General features: G+C 39.1%; 1 protein-coding gene across 1 annotated transcript in view; it reads right to left on the reverse strand.

Annotated features, from left to right (window-relative positions):
- commd10 (COMM domain containing 10) overlaps positions 1 to 19,050 on the reverse strand; it is a 721,199-nt gene extending 702,149 nt beyond the window's left edge. Inside the window, exons 1-5 of the mRNA XM_044026058.1 lie at positions 18,846 to 19,050; positions 17,798 to 17,888; positions 17,060 to 17,170; positions 16,324 to 16,479; positions 13,633 to 13,743 (exon numbers count right to left, since the gene is read on the reverse strand). Of these exons, the coding sequence (XP_043881993.1) occupies positions 13,633 to 13,743; positions 16,324 to 16,479; positions 17,060 to 17,170; positions 17,798 to 17,888; positions 18,846 to 18,874 (498 nt within the window). The 5' untranslated portion in view covers positions 18,875 to 19,050. The remainder of the gene's footprint in view (positions 1 to 13,632; positions 13,744 to 16,323; positions 16,480 to 17,059; positions 17,171 to 17,797; positions 17,889 to 18,845) is intronic.
- Positions 19,051 to 19,261: the final 211 nt, after the last annotated feature.

Genomic DNA, 19,261 nt, shown 5'->3' on the forward strand with positions numbered 1-19,261 from the left:
CTGGTGACATCATGGGTCTGAATCCAAGTTTGCTGCTCTGTCTATGGGGGAGGTTGTTTCTTGGTTTTCCCAAGCGTAGTCCAAACTTTGCCAGATCACAGAGGCAGCATGCAAGAATAAAATGAGTGGAGCCTCATTTTTTAGGGTAAATTCCCATTTAGAATGCCAGTCTTAACTTTGGAGTCAAGGCTATTTATGCTAAAGAGGCAATGTGACCACTGTGTCATTGTAAATACAACAAGTAGTAGATGAAGGAAGGGATACATGTACTTGTCTTACCCTATGAGTAAGACACACAGCAGCTCCTGTGGCACTAAGGTCTAATGGTTGGGGGAATAATATCAAAACTTAAATGTGCCAATGCTGCAATCTTCCCCCATCCCACTTATTTTTTTAGTGGTGTTGCCATATTCACAGCTCTACATTTTCATACAATGTTGTCAGGTTTTATGAAATGAAGGTTTTACTTGTACAGTCGGCTCTACCCACTTTGTAAAAACGTGTAAAAACCTACTGCTGAGGTTGTGAGTTTTCTCTGTTATTAAAATTAGAAAACAAGACACCACATGCTTATCCCCATAGGCAGATATGACAGTAAAATTAAAACACAGAAAGTGTGATTGTACGGAAAACAAGAAATCCTACACAGCCTACAGTTCTGAAGTAACCAACATCTACTTACAGGTACACAATTTTGGCCTGATTTATATACATTTATATGCATGTGTGTACTTTTATTGTCTAAGAGTGTGGCATTTCACAGCAGCTCCCTGTATCTATAATTCATATCAATCTCTCAACAAAGAATGGCGTGCGCTGCTATCAGACACGGGAACTAAACACTAAAGCTGCAACCAAACATAGCTGGATATCTAGGACGTAGACCTATTAAGAGATATTAAAGGCTAACACCAGAAAGAGCATACACGGAGATCTGACAGCCACATGTGGAATCATTTTCTCTTTTTTCTCTCTTGTGCTTTAATGGATTTTCTCTGACCCAAATCAGCAGCAAACCAACAGGCAGACATGTGAACAGGCTCCATTGTGACTCCCATTGTGTCGTCTCAACCAAAACAAAGGCTCTTTCAACACCATCCCACATTTCTTTTGTCAAGACAGACACCTGTAATCACCCCACGTTCGCTCAGAGGACAATCATGCAATATTTATAAACTCGAGCCTCTCGGAGGAAAAATGCAAGATTTATGCTGGCTCTCTGATGAGGTTTGTTTTGGTGCTATATGGGAAGTCATACTCACCACAGCAGCCTTGTCTTGTACTTTTTCCTCTTGGCAGTAGTCAAACACATTAAAGTTTAATCACTGCAAATATATTTTACAATAAAAGCCTTGTTAAAGAGAATGAACGGAAATCAGGGAACAGTGGAGAAGGAATGAGGGAGGAGAGTCAGTTGGTCAGTGTAACACCTTTTTTTTTGATTGTTGTGTAGCGTATGCAACTTGTTACAATACAAAGGTAACTTCAGGAAAAAGCCAAAGAGGATCCATCACTTAATCATGGAATGAGCCAAAGCTCATGATCTCGAGCCACTCTCCAACATCAAACTATGTCTTTTGTTATTTTTCTGTTCGAGAGAGCGAGAGAGAGCCCCAAGTGGCAGAAATGACTTGTGCATTTAATGTTTAATTGCATGAGGACAAGTGTATGGCATGAGCCAGTGCCAGACAAGCTAAACTAAATAATAAATCACAATAAAGGTTGTTTATGTACTGAGTGCAGACAGACAGGCCATGTCTGATTTTTACAGTGGTTCCCAAACAGCAGGCAATTCCATTGGGGAAGTACGCACACACACACACACCCACACAAACACACACACACACACACACGGTTGTAATGGTGTTTCACTTGTTTGTACACAAAATTTTGGTTTTGAGCGGTTACAAATCTGAACAGGAGAGGAAGGCGTTTCAAACTATTATAAAGAAGATAATACACGCAGTCAGTGTGCGTCAAACACTCAACAGATTTAATCAAGATTTTAAATTACTTGTGCTGCTCGTTTATATCCCGGCTGCTAAAAGCAAGTGCATCAAGATGTTTTAATGGATTCTTAGCATTTTCCTTATATGTGGTCATGTGAGGTTTTAGTTATCGTCAGACATGTACAGGCTGTAATTAAAATGCTTCTTTCTTTAATAGCTGTCAAAGGGGAAAATGAAACAGGTGGGAATATGTATGTTGTTTAGGATGTAAAAATGTAGAAGAGAAAAAGGTATGGAAGGGAAGTGTGGAAAGAAAGGTAAATCTAAAGTTAAAAAAGATGAATGACAGTAAGAAAATGGTGTTGATGAAAAAAATTTGATTTTCGAAAGTGATGGAAGGATAATTGTTTTTAATCTATTCATGTCCATGTGACTCATCCTTTAGAGCAGCCAAAAATAGCTTTCTCTCCAACTACTCCCACAGTACATATCTCCTCCATTCTTAAACAGCCAGCAACAATCGGGAGAAGAGCAACAGAGAGTAAATAAAAAGAAGAGTTCTGATTGCTATACATGACCAGAGACAAGTTTAACGAACGATGTTCAGCTCCAAAACATCAATTTAGATGTTCAAAGGGTCACAAAGCCACCTTTGTTATGATGCACCGCATGAAGCAGAGGCGGGAGGAACAAGAAAGAACTTGATCAAAGGCAACAAGAAGCTGAGGAAAATAGATTTTTGAAAGTTTGAAAGCAGCATGTACAGAACTCTGAAATTTGAATAGCATCTAACTGAGATAAAAAGAAAATGACTGAAAGTAGAGTAGTACTTTTACATGCTTTGTTGGCGTCTCCCACACCTCCTAGATGGAGGGTGCAAACCTCAAAAGGAGACAAATCACATTAAGCACCTAAAAACTGCCAAAACCATGAATTGGAGAGAACACAGCTGGCAGTTTATCCGTGGGCAGAGGGAGCTGTGGCTCTGTACGCTATTCATCCAAAGCTTAGTGTTTACACGATGCTCGGCTCAACCCCTCAAGTCTTTCAACACTTGAATGTAGGCCATGCCCACATCAAGAAGGTTGTACCTGAAATGACCTCAATTAAAACATGTAAAGCAGGTTTCTGTCATCATTGTGAGTTCTTTTCTCGAAGCTTGGTTTGAGCATGGAAAGCAAACATATAGCATTATACTACAGGGTTCGCTTTTTCCCCCCCCAGCAATAGTAGTCAATGTATTTCTGTGGTAGAATAATCCCTACACAGTAGTTTGAGGTCTGCCATTCCTACACTGGACCTTTCTAAAAATGACATGTCAGTCTCTCTATTTATTGTCTACCCTTCCACAGCTGCAACAACTTTGGTGAGTTACTGCTGATGCAAAGTGACCACTCCTTACCATTGACCTTTCACATTTAAATACTTAAAGTGGGATTCTCTCCCTCTCTGTTTTTTAGTTTCTGTGTCTGTGGTGACATTCACGTGGTGAACTCAGTGTGACACATATTAAGTAAAGCAAAGGCAGCTTCATATGGCAGCGATTCAGCACAAAACACCAGGAGGTTCCCACATTATAATCACACTACTGAATATATACTGAATACTGAATACTGAAAACGCATGCTACACTAAACTACCTGCATGTGCCAACACAACACGGCTGATGTTTTTTTCTCTACTGCCCTGGACTGTTTTGCATTAAGCTGTTGAAATGTGGTGCTGTCACAGGAAACAACATATTTATCACTCTGGTTTGTGCTAACCATGTACATTCATCAAGTTGTTCTACAAAACAAAAGGGAATTTTTTCCTTTCTTGGTTTATTTATTGGCAGCCTATCATCTTTTTGGATGCAGCAGAGTGTAACAGAACAAGGCAGAAGAGCGAGTTTTTTTAGATGGCGAGCTGCAGGCAACAAACTGATTTGTTCAGCTTCTGTCTAGTAGACACACATGCTGTGGAAGTGAGTTTCAGTTAAGCCAGTTGTTTGGCACTGGTCATTTTTCTCTTCCCCATTCCCCATTGACATTTATGGAAAATATTGAACACTGATGTGGCCGATGCAAAATGACTACTTTCATTTGTATGCTGCAGCACTGCAAACCTTAATTACACCTTTTAGTTATTTTGTGAAATATAGTCCACATTATGATTACAGCATTATGCCAGCTGTAACACCTGTAGTTTAATCTACTAATTGACCAATGAATCACAGATCACAGAAAGAGGTGGAAAGGTTAACTTCATAAATTTGCTTATTTGCAGTGTGCAAACCCATCAACTCAAGAGAGGACAAGTGAACAAATGCAATAGTCCTGTACATGAGTTGCTGATGCATTTGGTATCATCAGATCATCACCTACATATGGAAGAAAACAGATAATACGTTCACCTTTTACTGACCTAAATTTGTCATGTTCCTAAAATTCATGGCAGGCTCTTTAAGTCCAAAATACATCTTCACAGTTAATAGCATTTAAATCAAGAAGCTCAGTGTTGCAGAGCCAGGAAGAAAGGAGACACTCAACAGCTTGAGCCCTCAGATAAACAAGCCATGGAACATGAGTTGTGTGTGTGAGCCATAACGAGATGATTATGGTAGTGGCAGCTAGGTACTGTTGCCCAATATGAAAAAAGGAGAGAAGGTGCCTTGTCATGTGCCAGCCTCTGCTGCCAGGCCCAACAAGGCAGGAAAATAGAATAGAAAAAAAGAGTAAAAAAAGTTTCTGATTTTTTTTTTTTTATTTCAAGATGACCTCTGAATCTGCTTACTTCAACATGGTCTGAAATGTGTTGAGTAGCTTGCATCAAGGCTAAAGCTCTGCAAAAACCATCAGTGGGCCAGAATCTGGGATAAGTGGCACTCAACCCCTTCAGCCAAGGCCTCTATTTTGAAACAGTGTGCATTTTTAACGTATTAGATTGGCAAGAGGTCGAAGTGGGGGCCACGGGCAACTGACCTGTGGGTGGTTTAGTATGTGTAAGAGAGGAGAAAGAATGCTTGCACAAGACGAGTAACGGCTGCTGCTCACAAGTGTAAGGCCTGTTTATTCCACGATGAGGCAGAGCTAGAAGATTGCCAAGGCAGCCAGCCTATGCCCCGATGGTATGTAGACCGTGTCCTTCTCATACACAAGGACAGAGGGGGAGGACAAAAATGTGTGTTTGTGAATGTGAGAGAGAGGGAGAAAAAAAAAATTAAAGAAAGACTTGTAGGAGAACATTTCATTTGTCCCTCTAATAAAGTCTCTAACCAACAGCAGCTCAAATACACATATGGTGTATTCAAGTTATTGCCTTGTCAAATTTAGCTCATCTTTATTTTACGATAAATCAGTTTGTGGACATTTTTGCCTGTTTATTTTGTAGAAAACTGTGCTTTTATTGAGTTTTGTCTAAGATTCCCTTATATCAATAGACACAGGTGCAGTTGTATCTGGTAACTCTACTTATTATTACTTAATCTAAGTATTTTGCGCAGAGACTATTTCGTTTAGGTTTACAACCATTACCACAAAAGTGTATTCTGCTCAAAGAATATGGAATTAGATTTGTGTCAATATTTTCAAACAACACTTCTATTTTCAAACAACGCTTTTCAGAAGCAAAAAAAACATTGATTTAAACATTCAAAAAAATATACAATTTTATTGTTTGAAATTACATTTGTTCTTTGCACTCCCTAACTTGTTTGCGCTCCCTGAAGTGTACTTGCGCTGTGGATTTTTGTTTGTGGGCGGGCCTTAGGAAGCAGTCTGCTGATTGGCTACTGAGTTTTGGAGCAACAGCTCAATGCCCCAGAAGTCGTTTTCTCTGTCGACATCTTTTTTTTTTTTCAATCCAAGATTATCAGATTATCTTTGAGAACGTATTTTCAAACAATAAAATAGTATATTTTTGAATGAGTAAATCAATATTTATTTTGCTTCTGAAAAAGTGTTGCTTGAAAATATAATTGTTGTTTGAAAATATTGACACAGAATCCTTTGTGAACACTGAGATGTGATAATGTTGCCGTTTTCACAATTCTACATGTAGACATGACCATAAAAGGATCAAAGATGTATTGGCATCAAACCTCAAGTAATTTAATCTGCACTAACTCTAAAACATCAATCAATACCGAGTCATCTATACATGACGTTCTAACCATAAAGACCGTTTTCAAAGCAATACTTTGTCTTAAAACAAGTTAAATACCAGTTTAACATCAAAGCAGTTTGGTGTTCAGTTCGACACCGGTGACAATTTGTTGATACAGGCGGAGGAAGCACTCTGTGCCCTATCACCGCATGTCAGTTGACAGCAGTGCCAGACTCCAACCCACTCATTATTTCAATGGAAATGGCCTATGGCTCATATCCTTTCATTGCCATTAAAACACATCACGGTGCGTGCAAATGCAGACAAAGACGACTGCTGCCAACACCAAATGCTGCACAATTCACAAAACAAAAGAACGGTATAACAATCGAAAAAGCACCAACATGATGAATACCCAAATCTGTTCATCATGCAATAATGTACATCTGCATTTTACAAATATTTGGCATTTTCATTACACACCCCAGTGTCTTTACAGCACACATGCACATGAGCCAACTTTCACTGAGATGAATGGTTGTGATTTGGCTCTGTGCTGCTGCAATCAGTGCATCTTGTTTAAGCTGAAATAGATTCCTCACCCCAGCATAGTTCAGCCAAGAGGCAAAGAAGCCTCTCTAAAATAAACTCCAACAAAAAACTGAAATAAGGAGGGGGGGGGAACATGCACATCTGAAACTCTCAGTCTTAAGCACTCTTTTACCATCGCTACCGGCTGTGGCAAAATGGCAGCACATTATCAAGGGATTAATGATTATTTCACAAACTGGGTGTGAAACAAAACAGGCTGAATAATGAGACAGAAATAAAAGCTGATCACAGAAGTGAGAGGTGTGAGAATAAAAGGGGGATGTTAAATCAATGACATTTAAATAGGAGTTGCAGTTGGATTTGTGGGGTTGATGGCTTCCCCGTCTGAGTGTCAAGCATGTACTAAACAACATCCAAACATCCCCAAATCCCCCAGGCACCTTATGAGAGGCTAAAGAATCTGGCAAAGGGACTCCCGGAGAAAAAGACAAGTGGAGGTTCGGAGGGTGGTGTGGTGGGTGGAAGAGGGAGATATAGAGAGTGTGTAATAGGGAGAGAAAATCAATGGGTACACCCCTGGAGCAAATAAAAGCCATGACATCATCTTATGGCAAGGACCAAGGAGTGGGGTGGCAAGGAGTTGAAGGGAGACCAAAACAGAAGGGAGAGACGAGAGCACCCATGGTCCCATTCTGCTTCTCGGGGCCCATCCTCTGGAATGGATAAGAGCTGAACAATGTGCTCTCAATGAATGGGATCCCAAATCCCACAGCAGAAAAACAAATCACCAGTGGGAAAGGGGGAGGTTGAGGGAGAGATGGAGGAGGAGACAGAAAGATGGAGAGAGAGAAAGGGAGACCCTTAAAAAGATGTGCACACAAAGCAACAAAGCATCTTGGGACATGTAGAGCAAGGCAAGTAGAGATTGAGACAAAGCTGCCTTTGTCCTGCCTGGCTGGTGGGTGGCAGTGTGTGAAGGATTTGAACTTGGTAGCGTTTACATCTGAGCGCTCCAATATATTGATCGGGCCATGTAATCCCTGCAACAATAAATGAAAGGATTGGAGCTGCTCTGGGTGTTTTGTTTGTTAGGTCTACATGACAAGAGCATGTGGGAGGCATGGAGTGGGTTTTACGTAACTCATCATCGGACGCTTGCGTTCAAAGTTTGGTCTGCTGCTCGTGACGCCAGTTTGACAGGCAGCCTCTGATCACACCTCCTCCTCACTAAGGTCAAAATTTGACTTTTCTTTGCCTTTATCGGACAGGACAGAATAACAACACATGTCCAAAAGAGCAATCAAACCCAGATCACTATGGAACATGTAATTGCATTTCTTATCACACTCATAATAAACAAATTCAAATCCTTCAGTGAGAGGGCTCAACGTGTGCACGCGTGTGAGCGTGTTTTGTGGGAGTTGCTGTGTACTTCCATTCCACAGTGACAGTTAGCATTAGTGCTATAAGCCAGAGCAGGAATACGTTACAATTGCGGGAAGAAAAGTCTTTCATGTCTGATAAATTAACAAAAAAAAAAAAAAAACAAGCAGATGCCCAAAAAATAGAATCAGATGCCTTATCATGAAAAACTCGCTGACACAAAAAAATTCAGACATCAAATGGAAGACTGGCTCATGTAGGTTCCACATAGAGGATTACAGAATGACATTATGGGGATTAGTTAAAACAGATCCTAGAAAAGCAGTAAGAAAGGGTAAAAATAATAATTTGGAGGAAACATGTTTTGCCAATTAGGAGCACAATTGACAGCAGCTCTGATACTTACACCCCTCAAATGAAGAAAATGTGAAACAAGATACAGCTGGAGCCATTTTTCTTTTTTTTTTAAATCCCACATTCAATTGAAGCTTACTGAACCACTACCAAGGCCAAGTGTTTGAGGGGTGAAATTAGGTTTTCTTCTTTTAATGAGCCACAAGAAACGGACAGTTTCAATATACTGATTTGGAAGATTTGTGTGTCTGACATGAGAACAAAAGTTCAGTGCAGTCAAGTTGCTTTTCAATGGGATTTTTTGGATTGAAAAAGCAGGTTTAGTGCAGTGAAACTCCAAGGGCAGACAGAAACCAAGCTTTCAATTCAAAGGCTGTTAAAATTAATAGGAGCCAAAAGGCCACCTCCACTAGCTCAGGTGAGCCGACTGATCAGAAACATTAGAGCTGCATGAGGAAGAGGCAAGTAAATCTGCAAAGTTTATGTCCGCATTTACAACTTCTTATTGTGTGCACAAATCCGTAAATTTGTTATAATGTATAAACCAAACACCTTTTTGCCCATCTAACATTTGATTTAAAATCAAGAACAAATAAAAAAAATGTTGAGGATTGAGTTCCTTTCTGGCTTGAAACTCTAAAAAGACCTTGACTTTATCAACTGTCATCAATTCTGTCTGAAGCTATCAGTTACAGATTTCCTTTGAAGTCTGAACCAGCATATAGAAGCAACATTAGCTCACTAGCTCTCAAACGTCTGCCTTTGTGGGCGAGTGTGTCCATAATAAATATTGAAATCAGCGGTGGCTGCCTTGCAAATGGATGTTCTGTATTGTAAATGTCACCCTACCCTTGGTTGGTGGGGCAGTGGCTCATTGTAATGCCACAGGACAGAGAAGAGCATGGCAAACGGCGAGGGATTTCAACTTGCAGACCGTTAGAGTAATGTCAGGGTGTATACTTGCATGTTTAAGAACAAAAAGAGAAATCAATGCAGTGGAGAAAATGGGGAAAAAGAATAGTTCGGGGCACAAATGGAAAGACAAACGATAACAGAGACAGTAAGAAAGTCATTCCCTCCATAAAAATGACTCAAACAGGCTGTAAAAGTAACGGTCTGACCTTTGATGAGATACGAGTTATGGTCTTTATTTAGTCTTTATGATTAAAAAGACAAAGCTGCTTTACACAACACTTCACCCTTCTTCACTTAAATGCACACATCTAATCACATAACTATCATACCCATTTAGACACTGCCTGAACAACTCTGGGGTCAACTGTCTTAACCCCAAGCATGACTAGCAGAGCTGGGGATCAAACCCACAACTTCCAGCTGAAAGATGATTGCCTCTACCACTGATCCATGGCTGCCCAGGTTTACTTTCATGTTTCATTAAAACAAAAAAAAAAGGCCAAAACAGTTGGCAACGACTGAGCTCAATGACTGTTTGCAATCTGTTTGCCCTGAAACCTTTGGCTACGTGATGTGAGATTGTTGCCTGTTTAATGAAACTGGAATAAGGCAGCTCTCATGTCAAATGTGAGTCCATGATCGTGACCATCACTGCAGCCAGCTTTCCCCAAAACAGAAAGAGACTGTGGTGCATAACTTATTCCACTGATTCAAGTCTTGCACTTTCAGACAGAACATTTGTTATTGTGCGTGTGTGTGTGTGTGTGTGAGATGGAGTACACATAGAGCTTTAGACTGCGCACAATGTTTAATCAAGTTACAAGCGGATTATGTCAAACATTACCAACAGGGTGTCATGCTGAAGCATGAGATCCTACAATTCACGAATATAAAGTGAAGCAAACATTCTACAATTTCAAATATAGTGGAAATCAGATGCTTCTGTGGTGAACATTAACAGCAGCAACGAGAGGGTGGTACTGGGCAGAAAGCCACTTCTGGCCCTTTAGTTGCTTCATCCAACAAAGACCAAACCACACCATAGAATAAAATGGCTAGAATGTGGACTTGCTTTTCCAGCCCTGCGCAGCTTGAACATTACTTAACATGGGTCTGTAGTGTAGAAACTGTGCTTCGTAAAAATAAAAAACAAATCTGCAGATTTATGATGCTTTTTGTGTGTTGTTGAGGGCAAACTCTACAAAACATCAAGAACTGTAACTGCCTGAAGTATTAAGTCAGAGACAGCCCAAATGTTATTACTACCACTATTACATATGGACATTTGCTACTGCTATTACTCAAATGTATTACTTTTATTATTATTATTACTTAAATTTCACATCGGCACAGTGAATTGCAAAGAGAAACTGAAAATCTCATAACCCTCTTTCTGCAAGCTATATCTTTGTCATCTCCTTATTCATCCTCCGTCACTTCTGTTGCCATTGTCCCATTTTCCACATCATCTTCAAGTGTCATCCCTCCTGTGCATATTCCTTCTGTCTGTCCGATGCTCCGATCTGGTTTATTTTCACAATGCTTTCTCCATCTGACAGCAGACAGTCTGTTTTTTTTTTTTTCCTCCTGCCTCAGCTGATTCCCCAAACAAGCTCCTTCAACAGGTTTTATACCATCAATTCACTAAATGAGACCATTATACCAAAGGGCAAAGCCACTGTTAAACCATTAAGCATTTGGGCGAGAGGACAGTTACCTGTGGGTAGTCCAGTGCTTCTGCAGTCCATCACATTTCCACTGAATCCAATACAAATTCACTTGAGAGAAACAGCAGCTCCCCGGGGTGGGATGATTGTTTCATTTGAGCAGAAACGGTGCTCTGTAATTGCATTAAGCACTTACCGGCCACCGGTATATCTGTTCAACTGATCAAAGCAAATAGCTCAAATGCATTTAAGCAATAGGCAAGTAGACATGGTCAAGACGACCTGCTCCAGTTGAAACTGAGCGTCAGAATGGGGAAGAACAGAAAATGATTTAAAATCACTTTGAAAGTGGCATGGTTGTGGATGCCAGAAGAGCTCGTCTGTGCATGAAAATTCATGCAGATCACCAGTTTCTGAAATACTCAGCCTCATCTCTACGGTTTACAGACAGCCGCCCAAAAAAAAGAAAAAAAAAAAAATCCAGTGTGCAGCAGGTCTCTGGGTGAAAATGCCTTGTTGATGCCAGAGGTTAAAGATGAATGGCTTCGAAAAAAATAGAAAGGCAACAGTAACTCAAATAAACACTAGGTACCAAGGTAGGAAGAAGACTACGCAGAACCTTGAAAACCTACAGCAGCAGAAAAACTTACAGGATGATTTATTATGTACACATAAACCTACAGCGGACGGTGAGTGTATGTTCTTTGTCCACAGGTCTTGGGGTGGAGAAGAAATCCCAGCTTCAAAATAAAGAGCTGTCCATTCATTTCTCTTAATAAATCTTCAAACATTGTAACACTGTTCTGTGGACACAATTTATTCTTCCACAGAGGCACATGTGAGCCTTCCTATCCTCCTCATCCTCAGAGCGAGTGCTAATGAAAGAGGCTGGTCGCTCATGCGATCGATACTTTACAAAGGACCACCCTCGCCTTCCTTTCATTCATCTTCTTCGTCTTCATTAACCTTCCCTCCTGTACGGTTTGTCTTCAGTTTTCCTCCTACCCCATATATCTGACATCGTATCCTCAATTTCTCTTATTTGCAGCTATGTCTGCTCTTCTTTTTAGAAGGGGGGGGTAGACGGCTGCTCTGTCTAATTAGTGTTATGCTTGCAGCTAAATTTCTTTTCCCAGAATCAATGAACTCCTCAGTCAGTTTTGACTCGCTAAAAGTTGCACTGAGCAATTCTCGGCGAGTTTGGATGACAACAAACTTACTGCAATCTTAAAACACAGATGAAAATGAAGGGGGGTTTTTTTAAGAAAAAAAAAAAAACTGTCAATCTCTTAAGTGCTTCACTGCCAGTTGGATGCTCGCTAACTGCGAGGCAACAGTGCCCCCTGCAGCCTGAAATGATACTCACTGAAGCCAATTCCTCCACACTTCTAATCAGCCTTGTTTAAGACCCCCAGTTACAGTATATCCACCCACAAGAGGAATTGTGTAAGTGGATTTAAATAAATGCATGCCTCTTTTGCTAGCCTAGGGTGTATAGTCCATAACACAAAAAAAAATCCCTCTGATGTTGCTTTCAAAAGATAAAGAAAAGGATTTCTTTTCTATATGCCCACATTTAAGACAGCAACAATTTGAATATGTCATGCCTAATTCCACGTTTAGGCTGAGCCTGCATTCTCCCGGGACTGAATACAAAGCAAGAAGATACTTAACTAGTCGGCTGGAACGACACCAGCCCAGCTCTGAAGATAATCAGCCCCACCATTTTGCTACAAAATCTGTTTAAAAAATAAATAAGGAAGAAACTAATCAAATGCCTGAAAGCCAGAGCTGAAATTTCTGTATCCAAGCAAAAAAAAAAAAAACTGCAGAATGTACTGAATATTAAAAATGTTCAGCATTTAAAAAAATCTAATGTTTTCTCACCATGTGCTAATGTTTAAGGTTGTCAGAAGAATCATAACATTAAGTCAAGATAAACAAATCACAACCTTCAAAGTGTTGAAAATCATTAAATGATAGATAAAAAAGCACCCATGTGTGTTCTCACATGAAAGCGAAAGAGTGATTCTTCTCCCACTGCAGAAAGAAATTAGAGAGAGAGACTCACGTAGTTAATGTAACAGCAAAGACGTCATAGCATTAACTAATTGGAATCCAAATAAATGCCACCGAACACAAATGAGTAGAAAAGGAGAGAGGGCAAGCGAGCAATCTTAAGCATTTACCTTCATGATAAAAAAAGAAATAAATACTGTGAGCAACAAAAGGATTCTTATGTATTACTATTTTAAACCAACACCTTGCACAAGATGATTCATATGAACAGGGGAACCATTAACTGATAATTGACTAAATAGGGCAGCTATCTTAATTAGATCTAAAACATGTTTTAAATGTGGAAAGCCTTGATAATGAGCATACAAGGATACAATTCGATGCAGTGACAGGAAGACCCCCACTGAACGCACACACTGTCCACATTTTGCCACAACGTGCATGTCAGGAGAACAAAGAAACCCTGGGTTCATGTAACAAGCTCCCTGATCTCTGCTCTTTAAACTACAGTTACTCTGGAGCCAGATGTACACCCGCCTCTGGGTTAGACAGCAGTGGATTAACATCCATTAATAAAGAAACAGATTGTAGATGCGAGCCGTTTGAAAACAGAGGGAGGTCAGTCTGTGTTATGATGCAATACAGAATTAAAGATAAAAGAATAAAATGAATAAATAACAAAAAAAAAAAAAATGTGTGTACCGTACCTCAGAATCTTCTTTGCCCAGTCCCAGTTGTAGGACAGCACTGGGAGATTTTAGTGTGGATTGGCTGGACTGGGCCATCTGTAGGTTTAACTGCCAACCAACATATTCCAGCTGAAACATACAGATTGCACCAGAGTTTTAATAAAGCATCATATTTTAAAATTATGAACCTGATATATTTTGAAAGGCTATGAAAAAAAGTCAAGGTAGCACTTCACAAAACCGCTAGAAATACTCAACATAAATATTTAACAGCAATTACACATACATTTTGTTCATCTTCTCACCATTTTTTCCTCAACAATTCACTCCGTCAAGTATTAAATCACCTTTGACATTAAAGCTTATAATAGAAACGTGAATGAAAATAAAGATTAATCTGTCTATTTTGCTGTTTTGTCAAATTAAACAAACAAAGCTTATGGTTCAGATGTAAGGCCAGTAAAACTAGCAAATTCTTAATGAAATATCAAAATAGATTCTCTCAAGTGACAAATTGATAAAACATTGAAAATAAGTGTATGAACAAGTTATTACTAACAGTGGTCATTAAATGTCTGTACATCACCATGTTTAACGCAGTCATTATTGTACAGAATGACCATTAACATTTAACATTTGCTTGTTCAGTCGACCAATTTAAACATGTCGCTTATCAGAAATGTTTCCTTACTTTTGTTTAATGCCTATAAATGTGAAAAACGGTATATTTTCAGTCAAAGTCAGGCAAAAAAAACGCTTAGTAAGTCACAACACCAGACTCGCCAATTCTCTCCCTGCCTGGTTGATTTACTGAGAAATACCTCATCAGTCAGCTGCAGCCATGTGATGGATTAACACCAGAGTCACGGCAGGACAGTTAAGTGTTTTATGATGCAGAGAGAGGCCATAATAATAAACTTGTGTGACTTATTGGGTCTGGGTGCTTCGCTTCTACAGCAACGGAGGACAGGTGTGAGGTGAGGAGAGGACCAGGCCACATTATTTATAACTGGAACAACATTCCCATTAGCATGAATAAACACCACACCTGTTTGGGTTACTTATTTTACTCTGTGGAAAAAATATGAATATATATGATACATAAATCATAAACGTATCATAAAATGACCATGGCATGATGATAAAAAAAAAAACACTATTCACTAATCAGCAAAAGACAAATCTGTGATTATTCTGAAATCAAACCCATTAAAAGACAGGCCTGCATTCCCGTTTTGTTATGAAAATGTATTTGAAAACCTAAGTATGAGACTAAACTTATTTGTTTACAATTATAAGCATAAGTCTTTAATACTGAGTAAACGTAGAGTGCTGAAATTATATTCTAAGATATAATATACAAATCAGATCAAACTGCATAGTGAGTCAAGTTGCATTCACTTTAAAGAAAGTTCAAACTTTTAGAAGTGAGATTTCTACATATTCAGACAGATCGATGCCTAATGATGTGCAGGTCAAATTGAGACTTGGGCTACAACTGATTACTCTGTTGTGTTTTCTCATTGAATCAAATTACTTGGTCTATGAAATGTCACACGATATTGTAAACCAGAAAAATAAAGTTGTTTGTTCATCATCTATTGGCCAATAAGTAGTTGACAGAAAGAGACAAGGTAGTGTTCATGTCTCTGCTGGTTTCTCTAATGACACGATGTAAATCCTGTGAAAGAAGCCAGCATTTTAGCCAAATTCTGAGAAATTATTTCACAAATGTTTCTACAAAGCTTTTTATGTACACTCTAGTCTGACTTGACTCTTGCCCAGAGTCAACGCAGTAGGAGACATTGACATGCCGATCTATGGCTGTCATAGATTCTGCTGGCAGCAACAAATTCATGGGGTAGACGAAGATGACTGGTGAGACACATTCAGGTGAGACGTGTGAAAGTATGACAGCAGCAGCAACTCCTGCATATTGTGACTGACTGATACCTGCTGTGTTATTTACTCCCCAATTTCTCTACTTTGAAAGAAGCGCCGTCACTGTCTGAAGTGTCACTGCTTAAGTTATGGAAAGTAACACGTTTTGGGTTTTTTAAATGAATGTAACAAATTGTGTGAGCTGTGACGGAATCCCTTATTCAGTCGATGTTAACATCAATGACTAATGTGTTAGCCCAACTAAATTAGTCTTTCAAAAACACATGTAAACATGTTTGACTCAGTTGTATTATCTGGGAAAGTTAATTCAACTTTGAGAAATTGGATAATCTGGTCTTGGAGCTCTGCGTGTGTCACAGAACAAGATAGCAGCAACAAAAACCTAAAACCTTAAGACTTAAGGAGAAACCCAATAATGCTGTCATCTTAAATAATGCATTTTAAGTTCATGGATGGTAGGAAGACATGGCAGTGGACATGCTAACAACTAGTCACCAGCTAAACCAGAAACCTTCTAAAACGAACAAGGTGAAAGAGGACTGATCACCACCTAAAGAAGTGGAAATGGTCTGGACTCCAGACCATAAGAGGTTCTTATAATAACAATAATAATAATAATAATAATAATAATAATACAACCATGAGGTGAAAACAGATAATTGAATAAATCCAATCCCTGCTTCCATACTGGGACAATGATAGTAGTCTTATTCAGTAATTGTAGTTTAATAGTGGACTTAATGTGCATGGAAACATGATCATGTTAGGTTACAATGGTGTCACGTAGGTGGAGGCAGAGTTCTGTACCTTCTTTGAGGAAAAGATGTTGTGTTTAAGCTTTTCCACCAGCTCTGGTCCAGCAGTGGCCCACATTTGAGAGAAAACCTCAGCCTTGTCTGAGCTTAGATGAACCGCTTCCAGCTGCTGCTGCAAAGCGGCCGGCTTCACATTATGATACACAGCCTAGAGAGAAGCAAATACACAGCAGAGCAGTTACTGGTGTTCGTCGTGTCTGTATGTTGGCCTTGAGGTGGATTGGCGACGTGTCCTGCTCTTCACCCCGTCAGTTGCTCCCTACAACCTTTGTGTGGAGGATAAAGCTGTAGGCAATAAATTAATTAACTCTATCTTATACAATAGGACATTACCATAACTTCCATTTCCTACACCAGTCAACATTGTTGCAATAAAACCCAGTGCAACAGTGACACCAGCTGGAGAAACGGACTCATAATGGGATCCACACTAAAAGATTAAGCAAACAGACACTATGCTAGTTCCTACTGTTATTTAACTTAAAGTGAAGATCAAAATCTCTCCATATCGTCATTAAAATGATTTAAAGTGTACAGTTTCAACCACAAATGTCTCATCTACTGTAGATACCTTAACTTGGTAAGTATTATTATTATGTTTTATTGAGTTGAATCATGATACAAGCAGTCAATGAAAGATGGACTAGAGCCTTTTGTTTTCACATCATGCAGCTTTAATAAATAAAACCATTACTACATGAAAGAATTCTCAGGTGGTCCCTACTCACCTGCTCTAATATGAAAGCAGCAGTTTCCAGAACTAGAGTGAGCGACTCTTTATCGAGTGAGAGAGCAGCCTGAAGTTTTTGTTCCTCATCTTCACTGAATGTCCGCTCTCCCTAAGAAGAAATACACAACAAATTCATTTTGGATGGTCACTTTTTGAGAACTGAAAACAAATGAAGATGCTTTCTGATAACAGAAATAAATACAGTATCAAAACAAAAGCATACATTGGAAAAATGACAAACACATAACAATCACATTGCCAAATATTATAGCAAACACAGATCATGTAAACCGATCATTTCCACAGCAGACAGTTATGCTTTACAGAGCAGAAATACAGGAAAAGTGATGAATTATTCAAGTTAATATTTTAAAAGGAATTGCACTGTTCCATAATGAGCTTGCTGGTAGCTGGTAGAGCCAGCATTAGTGACAATGTTACTAACAGATGTGATGGTACCGATTGAAAAGCCACAAAAAGTCAAATTAACTGTTGAACGTCATATTTTTGTTCAGCAAAAGGCAGATCATTTTGATTTAGTGTATGAAAACCTGTTTATGAATTAATGACAGCCAAGATTGATTAGTGCAAGCCAAAAGTCTGTATTATTAAGAGACAAATCTCCCTGATGCCCCCAGCAAGTCATTATGTACACACCGCTCTAGTTAGCACAGCAGTTACGCTGCAAAAATCCTAAAGATTCTCGTTGGCACAGAAAAAAATGCAGTATTATTACCTTCAGATGAAGCTTTTGTATAATGCGGGAGATCAGCCGGGAGAGCTTGTTCACATCAATTGCATTGATGAAAGTCACCGCTTCTTTTATGCTGTTTGGGAAGAAGAGCTAAGAGCGTTAATGACGGCAGCATGCTCCGAACAGAACATCATCATTCCATCTATCTATTCAAGAAGCAGGTGCAACGGAAGTGAAAACAATTGATCCCAAGTAGTGAACAAAACTGTAATCACCACATCATTTGCAATAACAGCCTTAATTGCAATGATTCAGGAATAGATGGAGGTCTCTTAATATGCAAGTTAAGACACTGTGCAGATGAGTGTCACTGTGTGAATTTTAAAGATACCTCAATGCACTGACAAACACAGTAGCAACTAACTGGAACAGGCTCCACAAGAGTGAACAATCAGATAAGGTGATACAATATTATCTGTAAATGTGAGTGTAAAGACACATTATAGAATAAATACGCTATAATGTATCCATTTTACAAGCAATCTACTCTTTTATGCAATATAAACTAAGGCAGTAATGCTATAAGGTTAAAATGCACAATCAAAAAGGAAAAAGCCCAGTTTCTGCATCTATTTGGCTTTTGTTACTGAAAGGTGCACATTTGCATCAGTTTTAATCTCACATGTAGAGGTCTTTTAAGGACGGCTCTTTTTTTAACCAAGTTACACCTCTCAGTGGTCAACCTTTACGAATGTAAATGTTGTTGCAAGTACATATAAAAAAAAATACATGTTTAACTGCGCACAATACTCACTATTTTAAAAGTATTAAAGTATAAACTAAAACCCATGTTCATGCTAAACTTGATTTACAATGCCCTCTTTAATACAGCTGCATACCGTACAGTCTTACTAATAGAGAGAACTGCCAAAATATTACATTTTTACACGATGAAAAGAAGAAATAGCTAAAATTCTCCTGTGCAATACAATGCTTACTACCATAAAACATTTGCAATGTACCGTTAATCGGGATAGTTGTGCCTTTGTGTGTAGCTTAAAAATGACTTTTAAAAAAAAGTGTCACTCACCTTCGTGTTTCTTTTATAATAGATGTCATTGTCGCCTTCTGCGTTCAGCAGATGAAAAATAAAGCGTTTAAAAGTGTCTCAGAAAAGCAGCATCAACCTCCACAAACACTGTTTTGCTTCTGCTTCCTGGTCTCACAAGACGATTCACGTGACACTCAAAGCTGCGCAGATGTTGCGCAGTGAAACGCCCGATGCAGGAAAGCGAAGGGGTTCAGTTGAATGTTAAGAGAAACATCATTTAACTCAAATAAATATGACCATTGCGTTTTGTAGGGACCGCTTTGATTGCGACCGTGGATTTCCTTATACCGGTATTTGCGTAAACACTACGCACAATGACGCCCTGAAACCACAGCAGCTAGAGTCACTACGAAGTCAAATTTAGGACAAACAACGGAACAAACGCATTATTGTTT

The sequence above is a fragment of the Solea senegalensis genome, linkage group LG5, assembly GCF_019176455.1.
Source record: "Solea senegalensis isolate Sse05_10M linkage group LG5, IFAPA_SoseM_1, whole genome shotgun sequence".
Taxonomy (NCBI): Eukaryota; Metazoa; Chordata; class Actinopteri; order Pleuronectiformes; family Soleidae; genus Solea; species Solea senegalensis.